This window comes from Polypterus senegalus, chromosome 17 (genome assembly GCF_016835505.1).
Source record: "Polypterus senegalus isolate Bchr_013 chromosome 17, ASM1683550v1, whole genome shotgun sequence".
In the NCBI taxonomy this organism is placed as follows: Eukaryota; Metazoa; Chordata; class Cladistia; order Polypteriformes; family Polypteridae; genus Polypterus; species Polypterus senegalus.
The window spans coordinates 101,375,012-101,385,571 of NC_053170.1; the positions used below are offsets into that span (position 1 = coordinate 101,375,012).

The 10,560-nt window shown below is 53.5% G+C and overlaps 1 protein-coding gene across 3 annotated transcripts in view; it reads left to right on the forward strand.

Moving 5' to 3' along the window:
• The window catches only part of LOC120517316 (ras-related protein Rab-37-like), a 29,917-nt gene extending 21,137 nt beyond the window's left edge, over window positions 1–8,780 (forward strand). For all 3 annotated transcript variants that reach the window (XM_039739532.1, XM_039739534.1, XM_039739533.1), the window contains 6 exons: window positions 1,580–1,646; window positions 1,821–1,873; window positions 2,488–2,553; window positions 3,843–3,899; window positions 4,948–5,024; window positions 6,108–8,780. In XM_039739532.1, coding sequence (XP_039595466.1) covers window positions 1,580–1,646; window positions 1,821–1,873; window positions 2,488–2,553; window positions 3,843–3,899; window positions 4,948–5,024; window positions 6,108–6,213 — 426 coding nt within the window. In that variant the 3' untranslated portion in view covers window positions 6,214–8,780. The remainder of the gene's footprint in view (window positions 1–1,579; window positions 1,647–1,820; window positions 1,874–2,487; window positions 2,554–3,842; window positions 3,900–4,947; window positions 5,025–6,107) is intronic.
• Window positions 8,781–10,560: the final 1,780 nt, after the last annotated feature.

The window sequence follows — 10,560 nt, forward strand, 5'->3', positions numbered from 1 at the left end:
CACCTGTCATATAGCGCCTTACACCGCTCTGTGTCTCTTCACCTGTCATATAGTGCTTTTCACAGCTCTGTGTCCCTTCACCTGTCATATAGTGCCTTTCACCGCTCTGTGTCCCTTCACCTGTCATATAGTGCCTTTCACCGCTCTGTGTCCCTTCACCTGTCATACAGGGCCTTTCACCCTCTGTGTCCCTTCACCTGTCATATAGCGCCTTTCACCGCTCTGTGTCCCTCTATTTGTCATATAGCGCCTTTCACCTCACTGTGTCCCTTCACCTGTCCCTTCACCTGTCATATAGCACCTTTCACCACTCTGTGTCCCTCTATTTGTCATATAGCGCCTTTCACCTCACTGTGTCCCTTCACCTGTCCCTTCACCTGTCATATAGCACCTTTCACCACTCTGTGTCCCTTCACCTGTCATATAGTGCCTTTCACCGCTCTGTGTCCCTTCACCTGTCATATAGTGCCTTTCACCACTCTGTGTCCCTTCACCTGTCATATAGCGCCTTTCACCGCTCTGTGTCCCTTCACCTGTCATATAGCGCCTTTCACCGCTCTGTGTCCCTTCACCTGTCATATAGTGCCTTTCACCACTCTGTGTCCCTTCACCTGTCATATAGCGCCTTTCACTGCTCTGTGTCCCTTCACCTGTCATATAGCACCTTTCACCGCTCTGTGTCCCTTCACCTGTCATATAGCGCCTTTCACCGCTCTGTGTCCCTTCACCTGTCCCTTCACCTGTCATATAGTGCCTTTCACCACTCTGTGTCCCTTCACCTGTCATACAGGGCCTTTCACCGCTCTGTGTCCCTTCACCTGTCATATAGTGCCTTTCACCTCACTGTGTCCCTTCACCTGTCATATAGTGCCTTTCACCGCTCTGTGTCCCTTCACCTGTCATATAGCACCTTTTACTGCTCTGTGTCCCTTTATCTGTCATATAGCGCCTTTCACTGCTCTGTGTCCCTTCACCTGTCCCTTCACCTGTCATATAGTGCCTTGAATCTGTCTGTGGGCGTCTGGCTTTTATATAGTGCCTTACATTATCTGCCCATCTTTCATTTGTGCCTTCTGCCTGTCCTATCGGGTTATCACTGTGGCTCTCCTTCCAGGCCATCTTTATTTTTATAGCTCCTGTCCCACAGCTCCCCCTTGTGAAGATGTCACCCTTGTCACCACCTCAGACGTCTGCTCCTCTGCAGATTTAGGGTTGTTTCCTCCCATGAAAACTCGCTGGTGCATTTTGCCAAGAGCTCAGATGGTGAGCAGGAACCCCATTCTCATATAGCGCCTTTCACAGTCTGCACGGCTATCACAAAGCAGACAATGACAGGTCTGGTGGGAGGCTGATTCTCCTCAGGGACAGCTGAAGGTGTCTCGGCCTTTGCCACACAAAATGGTGGGTTGGCGGTGACCTATAGTGCCTTGCTGCTGTCCACCCTTGGCACTCTTTTTGCCCTGATGCCACCTCACCTTCTGATTCTTCGACAGTTCATAGTCTCACCCCATCAGCTTGTCTTGGTGTTTTATAGCGCCTTTCCACACGTTACGTGACTTGATGTCTCCTCTCTCGACAGATCTGGGATACCGCTGGGCAGGAAAGATTTCGCAGCGTGACGCACGCCTACTACAGGGATGCACAAGGTAGGGACAGACAGACAGATGGGCACAAGAGCCGGGGGTCCAAGGTGTCACCGATCCTGCCCGATGTTGAGGGGCTTGTTGGGTATTAATTGGCTAAACGGGTGGCTGGTTTTGAGAGGGTGAGTGAACGACTCCCTGCTCATGCCACCTTCTTTCTCTTCTTCTTCTTCACAGCTCTGCTTCTCCTGTATGACATCACCAGCAAGACGTCCTTCGACAACATCAGGGTAAGAGCTGCCCAGACGTCTGTCTGTAACACCCCAAGGCCATGACAGGTGGGCACCAGGACTCAAGTGAAAGGCGGTGGTCCTGAAGGATATATAAGCCTTTCAAAAGCCCACGCTGCCCAGGGCAAAGATGGGGTGCCATCCATCTCCTGGCTATGCACTGTTCTTGGGCACTTCCTTGGCTGACTTTGTCCTCTTTGAGCCTCCTGGTCTGCACACCTGTCACTTGTCCCCTTTTCTCACATTGGTGGCCTTTTAGCTTCATATTTAGGTATTTCCTTACCTCTGTGGCCCCGCCCATTCGATGGCCAATCCCTAAGCTCCACCCCGCCTTCCTGTCAAGCAGTCCCCGCCCTCTGAGATTCGACTGTCATGGGTTCCAGGTGACCTGGTGGCACACATGGTGGCACACGTGTACCAGCACACTCACCTGTCAGCCTGGGCTCAAATGGGAGGACACCAAAAGTGTCAAGCTTAGTGGCACATGCCAGTCGGCTGGAGTGTGAGATGAGGTGCCCGCTGCCTGTGACGTCACGGGGCGGTGTCATCAAGGAACCTGCAGATGATGACCTCCATGTCTTTGTTCTTTCTCTTTCTGTCTTTTGGTTGCTAAGGCCTGGCTCACCGAGATCCACGAGTACGCGCAGCAGGACGTGGTCATCATGTTGCTAGGAAACAAGGTTAGTAGACCACCATGAAGCTCATATAGGCTGGGGGGGCCACTCCAGTCACGTCTACAGCTTGTTCTCTGCTGCTGGCCTCACCCTGTACTCCTCCATTTTCTGCGGAGACCCCCAGAATGAACTGCAGAAGCTCCCTCTGCTGGTCTCGCTGTGCCTTTGCAGCGCTTCAGATGGTCAGTGGAGGTATGATGGACCACTCTGCTGGCTTTGGGTCTCCTTGTGACATCTCCAGAGGCTCTGAGGACCACCCTTTACTGTGCCCATGCCATGCAGGCTTTGTGTCCTTGGTGAGTCTGCCAGACACAGTGGCCACCTGGATGGCATAGTGGTGCTCGTGCTGTCCAGTGTCTCCTGCTCTTGGTCCAGTGGTGGCATTGACACTGAGCCCATTGTGTTAGTACGCCCTCTGCTGGTGTTCTTCATTCTTTATATAATCTCTTGTTAGTTTCCAAATACCCCTTGGGGTCCGAGCGCAGGGTCCGCCACTGTACAGCGCAATGGGCCCCTGGAGCAATCGTGAAAGAGTGTGGGTGACTGGCACCCCGTCCCTTGTCCCTGTGTGTCTGTGTGGGAAAACCTGGAATGGACGAAGATGCAACAAAAAAATGGACGGACAAGACCAGAGTGGGCTGGACAGGCCCTGAAGGTCCATCAGAGGTGCGTCCTGCTCCGGGACCTGCTGACCGTCTGATGCCATTTGAGCACTTGGGCAGTGGCCTTGTGGCACCTTGGCAACCCCCTTGAGTGTAGGGTGTCCTGCTGTGTCACCTGGTGACGTGCCTCTAAGTTTTTGATGACACTGTGTGTGTGTGAGTACCCAGCCGGGTTAATGTTTAATCCCACCCTGGCTGTGTAGCCCCTTTCCTCAGCCGCTCTGTTTCAAGGTCCAGTGACTCGCAGCGCAGCGTCATCCAAGGCCAGCCAAGCGTGTGCCACTGTGCCAGAGTGGCCTGACTTGTTGGGTTTAACTGTTTGCTAAGCCACAGGCTGGCATTGAACAGGAATATTTGGGGTTGGCATCACAAATGTTTGGTCATTAGTCAGTCAAGGCTGTGCAATTCCAGAGTGACCCCTCCTGATGGTAGTGCCATGTCATCAGCACTAAGGAAATGGCCTGGACCTCTGAGCTCTGTGGCACATGCCAGTCTCCTATCAGGGTGGCACAGCTGAGCTTGGCCAAGTCTGGCATGAAAAGAGCCTGTGAGCTGGCTGAGGCCACTACCCATGTTTGGCCAGCGGGTGGCAGCAGCGTACTGACCCTTTCCTGTCTCTGCTCTCCCCCACAGTCCGACATGTGCAGCGAGAGGGTCATCAAGCAGGAAGAAGGAGAGCGGCTGGCAAAGGTAAGCAGTGCGGCCCGCTTGCTGATGCCCTGGGCTGCTCCAGTCCAAACCAACAGCTGGCAGACTAACAGGACAGCATGCACTGCATGAAAGGCGCTATATATCACGTCCCAAAGCTTTAACTCCTGTCCCCGATGTCACAGAATACAAATCCTGGCCGCCATCTGACTCACCTGGCGGTCCTGTGGTCCTGAAGAGCCCTGTGATGGGGTACAACAGCGTCTGTGGGTGAGGGGGGCATTGGGATAGACGACTGGCAGCCCATACGGCTCAAGACACGGGTCACACCAGATGGCTGGTAGCCACTCCTGGAAATGCCAGGATGCTGTGCTCTCTGAGTCAGGTGACCAGCACTGGGTGACAGCTCAGCATGTCGTCACCAGAGTGTTCACTATAGGGTGGCGGCCCCTGACCCACTTTGGAGTTGCTAGGTGTCTTGGCGAGAACGGACATGGAATAGTCCCCTGACTGGGCACCTCTGTCCCCATGTGACTGTAAAAGTGACTGACCCATCCAACCAGTTGCCCCAGTCTGCCGTTGCAAAGGCGCTATATAATATGCAGTTGGCCTTCTTGGGTAGTGCCATGGGGAGGGAGGTCCCGCCCCAGAGTAAACAGACCAGTGGTACCCGTTACAACACTGGGCATGCCTTTGTCACTCCAGGGTTAGGCCCCTCCGAGCAGAGCGCTCAATGACGGTGACCTGAGCGGAGGCCATTAAAGTGACAGTGAAGGCACGGAGCTTGTGTTGGTGCCATGGCTGACATTTGCAGAGAGCTTTAAGGACGGTGGGTGACACATTCTTACCACGCCAGAGAGCTTCCTGTGACATTTAGTGACAGTGCCGTCTACAGCCGGACTTGCGCTCAGAAGACTTTTATTAGCGTAGATAAGGGCTTGTGACGAGGAGCGACTGGCACACGGTGGGCTCTGGTTCTGCTTCTGCCCACAGACGCTGTCATTTCAAGGACTGTATATAGCGCCTTTCCTAACAGATGGCTTCAGTGGCTCTGTCCCTAATGTCCTGCTGTTGATGCTTTACCCTTCAGGAATACGGTGTCCCCTTCATGGAGACGAGTGCCAAGACGGGCGTGAATGTTGAGCTGGCCTTCCTCGCCATCGCCAAGTAAGTGTGAGGGCGGCCAGCCTGGCATGTGATACCAGTTTCCTTTTGATCTTCTCTTCTGGATTCACCCAGCTTGTGTCCCTTTTGTGTTTATTTGTCTGATTACCAAAGTGGTGGGCACACACGGGGGTCTCTTTCCATCCCTTTTATTCCCTTTGGCCCTTTAGCATCCTGGGAGTCTTTTTGGGCTTCTCAGTCCGTGCCCCCTAAGTGGCCCCTCTGCCCAGGTGCTGTTTCACTGCCAACTTCATTTTTGTATGTTGGATGGAAGCCCCCTTTGGTGGTAGTGTGATGCCTGGCACTTGTTTGCCCCCAAGTTAATGGTTCAAAGTGTTCTACATGTGACTCTGTCTGGTCAGCTAAGGCTTCAGAATTGGGACCACTGAGGGGCACCTGATGGTCCGAGCTTAGCTGAGGCTGCGTTACTAAGACCAGTGACCAGGGCATAGGTGGGCAGCCATCCACCCAGTCAGGTCCTAACAAAAGCTTTGTGTCTTATGGAGCAGTCAGTGACCCCTTAAGACCCTCTGTCACTGTTAAAGGAGGAGTCAGGTGCCATCTTACCAGACACTGGGCATTGGCCACTTGCCATCTTTTCAGCTGAGCCCCCAGAAGTGGATGTCATAGGTTGGCCCATTTCGAAGACCCCAATTCATGGCTTCATGCCCAACTAGGCTCCTCTTCTCTTTAAATGGGGAGTTTATTTGGGTGCCACCAGGATGTCTCGGCAGTGGCACAACTGCAGCTTTTAGTCATGGCATTGCCCAGTTTTACAGTTTTCTGCAGCCTTATCTTGATTTGCGGATGGCACGAGCAGACACCTCCCACTAAACATCCTCTGATCTCTGATGCCAGGCTTTCCTTGCCACCCTCTAGGGGTACAGACTGTAATTTCAGTTTGCTTGATGTGCAGGTGCCCGGGCACTGGCACTGTTGGGAGGCGTTTCATTCTCTTGTCACATCCCAATCACCTGACTGTGCAATGCTCACCATTTGAAGACTTGGGGAGGGTTTGGGGATGGCTGTGGCACAGCGGGCACTGCTGACCCTTTGTCTGCTTCTTGTCTTTTTTTCTCCTGCCAGGGAGCTGAAGCAGCGGGCCGTCCAGCAGCCCAACGAGCCCAAATTCCAAATCCATGACTTCATCGAGTCACAGAAAAAGAAGAGCAGCTGCTGCGGCTTCATGTAGCGGTGCCAGGGCAGTGGCGGCAGCGAAAGACTGCGGGTGTGGGGTGTGGACGGGGCACAGGTACTGGGGAGCAGAGTGGCATGCGAGCCACCCACACAGACACGGGGTCATTAAACTGCTTGGCATGTGCACCTGAACACACTGAGTGACCTCATTTCAAGGGTCAAGCACATCGGTCAGTCGGCCATTACCAACGTCTGCCCAACCAGGAGGATTTGGCACTTCACGTGTTGTAGATGTGTGCCCCGCGAGACCCACAGTCAGAAGTCCTTCCAGTCTTCGATACACGGCGAGAAGGTGATATTGGTGCCCACTGCCCCACTCTTCTGATTGTGGCATGAAGCACAGTGCCAACATGGCTGCCTCCTAGTCCCTAATACTATTAGTGGGGGCACCAGTGGCATCTCCCCCTTGCCATCTAGAGGGCCCATTCGTTGAACTGAATCTGAAGCACCAACACCCCACTTAACTGGCACCTTAAAAAGATATTGAGACCAAGCGGAGTACCCCCTGACCAAATTGTGCCTGCTGCTGTCTCGCCATTCTCTACAGTCACCCAGTGCCAGTCAGGAAGTGGTCCTGGATGGGCCAGGGCACTCACGTGTGTCCATGACCGACCAGTTTAGGACATCAGGAGTGTGACTCCACATCTCTGGTGCCAGGAGGACAATCTGCCAACAGGGATGCAGGAGCACTGCCCACCACACTGCCATGCTGTCCTTGGCATGGCCAACTAGAAGAGTCTTTAATGGGTTATTGGTGGGCTTCCCACCCTGTTCAGGGAGCTTTCCAAGTGGCACATCTGGGCATTCACTTTATTGCTCATTCGCCTATCATGGGCACTCGTTCAGTGTGGGGGTTCTGCCCTCAATGACTTTGGTTACAAACTGCACCGATAAATGAGGGATGACATTGGCACAATTACACATTTGCCACCTTTGGTGAATGTTCCTCTTTGGGGACCACAGACTGGCCATATTGGAGGGTTGTGCCCGCTTGGGAGTCCTCTTGGGTTTCTCAATGTGCCCACTTAGGCTCATCACTTTTGGGCACTTCCCATTAGGCCTTCCCAACTACCCTCTGGATGTTCACCAGTCAGTGCCATCACCCCTTGATAATCATATGGGCACACCTTCACAAAGAGCATCATGGGAGCTTGAAGACTGCCACCTGCTGGCCAGACTCTGTGCCCACATTACGAGACCATGATAAACTGGAGAGAGTTGGGGGTACCACCTGGATGATCTGCTCTTGTGCCCTGGCCATACGGTGGCATCAGATTGTTTCTGCAGGGCTGGATGTTGTGTGCCACTCTGGGGAATGGCCTCTTATTTCTGTGCCCCATTCAGCTCTTGTTGCTTGTCCCCCATCTGAGGTGACCGGTGGCTCCTCAGTCACATGCCAAGCTACGTTAGATCAAGTTCTGGATGGCCCTTGAATATGCTTAAGATGAAAGGCACTATATAACAAGTGACTATTATGGTGTGCCACTATAGATGATGGACGTCCTGCACTTGGCTCATCCAGGGTCACGACTGGCACGGTGCCCCCCCTATGATTCTGACATGCCTTGGCTGGGTAGGATTGCCATTCTAAACACATTTAAAGTTGGGGGCCCGCCAGGAACATGCATGCCAGGTAGTCAAAGAAGTTCTGCTGCCAGGGTTGTGCCCCTTGTCAGCTCCTTGCACAGAACCCATGCCCCCCAAGTCTGAAGTGACTGCTTGTTGGCTCCTCCCACGGATGCCCCCAGTTCAAGTCCCACTGCTGCCAGAGATAAAGGGAGAGCCTGGCACTGCGTAGCAAGACCTTCCAGATTAAAACGTGATTGCCCACTGAGGCTCTACTGGGTGACTTGGTGGCACCGGGTTCAAGGTCAGCTGCTGTGTGTGAGGGGCAGCAAGCTGGCCACCTTGAAGCAAAGTCAGTGGGCTATGAGCAGCAAGATTAAGTGTCTTGTGATGGTGCTGGCCCTGAAAGGCGCTATATAAAGGGGGACGTGGTCACCTTTGCTGACCTGTCCTCTTGATCACCTTCATTACATCACTTGGCATGTGTGGGTTTTGTGCCCTCCTAGCACAGTTGCCATGGATTTCACAGATTTGGGAACCGCCATTGTTGCAAAGAGACTGGCAGGAGCATAAGCGGCGATGAAGGGAATGCCAACGGAGTTAACCGTCCTGCACGTTTGATAGGTTTGTGTAGGTCATGTGACTTAGCACACGGAATCGTTACATTTAAAGTGCCCAGAATACCACGCCAACTGAGTCCGCCCTTTTCTCTCAGATGGCTAATTACCGGACTTGTCCATCTAATGTGCCCGACTACGACGCTGATACCATTCAACTCCATGACATGCCCCTTCACGTGGTCCAGTAAACTAACCGAAGTGCCAAACGTAATCCACAAGTAAACAGGACAGCCATCCGAGCCGAGTGGGCACAAACGCTGTCAGACTTACTTCTTGTAACCAGTTGATGACATTTGGAAAATGCCACTGCTGTGACACTGGCATTGCCAACCCAATATCTTTTTCTTAGTACAATAATAAAGAGCCATGTCAATCACGTCTGTCTGCCAGTTAATGCAGGGCTGGAGTCTAGGGATCAAATGCCACGCCAAAGGGCAGTGCCCAGTCCAGGCAGAGGTCCTTTTTCAGAGCAATGCTGCCAGCCGTTGAAAAGTTCAGGTGCCAGAGTCATTTTATTCTTTGCTTTGTTTTGGGTCACAGGAGTGCCAGTCATGCTTCTTTCATGCTACCAGCCATCTTAAAGTGGCAAGGGACATCAGCACAGCCAAGAACTACAGCTGGCACAACAATCCCACTCACTAGGCACAGCATCCCAGGTTATTGAATCAGCATGGTCAGCCTGACCCGTTGGGAGAGGACAAGGGGGCTCTACGACTGGACCTACGGCTTACAGACCCCTCAGAGGGCATACTACTGACTGCCCTCTGGCCAGAAGAGGGGGGGGGTTGGCATTGGGGCATCTTCAGCAAAGAGCAGCAGGACACGGTGGGTGTCAGTGTGCAGGTACCATCTTGCCTAATCACCAGGAGCTTCTACTGCTTCCTAGTCACCATCTGGAAACCCCAAATTGGGCACACTGCTCAGGCCTGGCTGGGCACTGCCCACTCACACATGGTTACACCTTCTCAAGGATGTCTGGGACGCCATCAGCATGGATTTATTGATTTCACTGACTGCCCACTCCTTGGCCCCTCATTTAGGTTACTGCCCACAGTCCTACTCCTCTGTGCCCGCTCATCTCAACCCTTCCTCACCCTGTGCCACCTGCTTCTTCATGGTGGAAGGGCAGAAGTACATTTTGTGTCACATCAGCCACAGGTGTTGTTTGGGCTGCTCTGTCATGGTGCCAGTTAAGAGGCTGCAGCCCTCTTGGAGTCGGACAGTGAAAGGCACCGAGGAGGACATGGGGGGCTCATGAGTGGCAGTAATGGTGGCAGCGAGGCGTCCCGACCCCAGTCAGCCTTCCTGTCCTCCTGCCATTTCTTTGGCCTCTTCCTTTCCACAGAGTGTCCCTGATGGTCACTAGTGTCCCCTTAAAAGGCTCAGGGGGATCTCCTGATCTGCAGACAGGGTCCCCAGGCTACCACTGAGTGGTCTCTTAAATGCCCTTTCCTTGAAGGGGTCCACGCGCTTGCCAACCCTCTGTCTGTTTAGATGCTGCAGCACAGGGTCCTTCTGTCACCAAGGGCAGTCCTGCTATGGTGGCATGGGGGTCTTGGCGCACCACATCTGCAGGACTCTGCCAGGACACCAGCAGGCACACATCTCTGGTGCTCTGTGCCCCTCTACCCAAAGTTCAAGGTCTGACTTGGAGTTTGATGCCACAGATGGCCACCATAATCTACAAGACCATTGGGGACGGCAGCCTGGAGATGCGAAGTCAGCAGCCCACCTCTATCTTACTGAGAGCCAGCGAAGAGGTGCCCACCCTGATCCTGCTGGACCTTAAGCCTGGAGGCGGCCCACCTCACATTTGAACTTGTTTGGTGACCTCATGAAGATGGTGGCATGCTAACCCACAAAACCCCCCCCAATGATCAGGGTGCCAGGGCAGGCTGGTCCTCGTGCTTCTGACTTGCCGCCATGTGTGGATTCTCTTCAAGGATCTTCATTTCCTGCTCGTTGTGTTTCTAACCTGCGAAGCCTTCAGGCTCTTCACCCTGGCATAGCACAGTGATTCCTGGAATGTGGCGACTGGCATGGGCGGAGCTGGTAGGCACATAGAACATCTGGATGAGCGGGTCCTTGGAGGAACTTAACATAATGGCATAACAGAGGGTGCACAGCACAAAGAGGAGGACGCCAGTGGGGGCAAT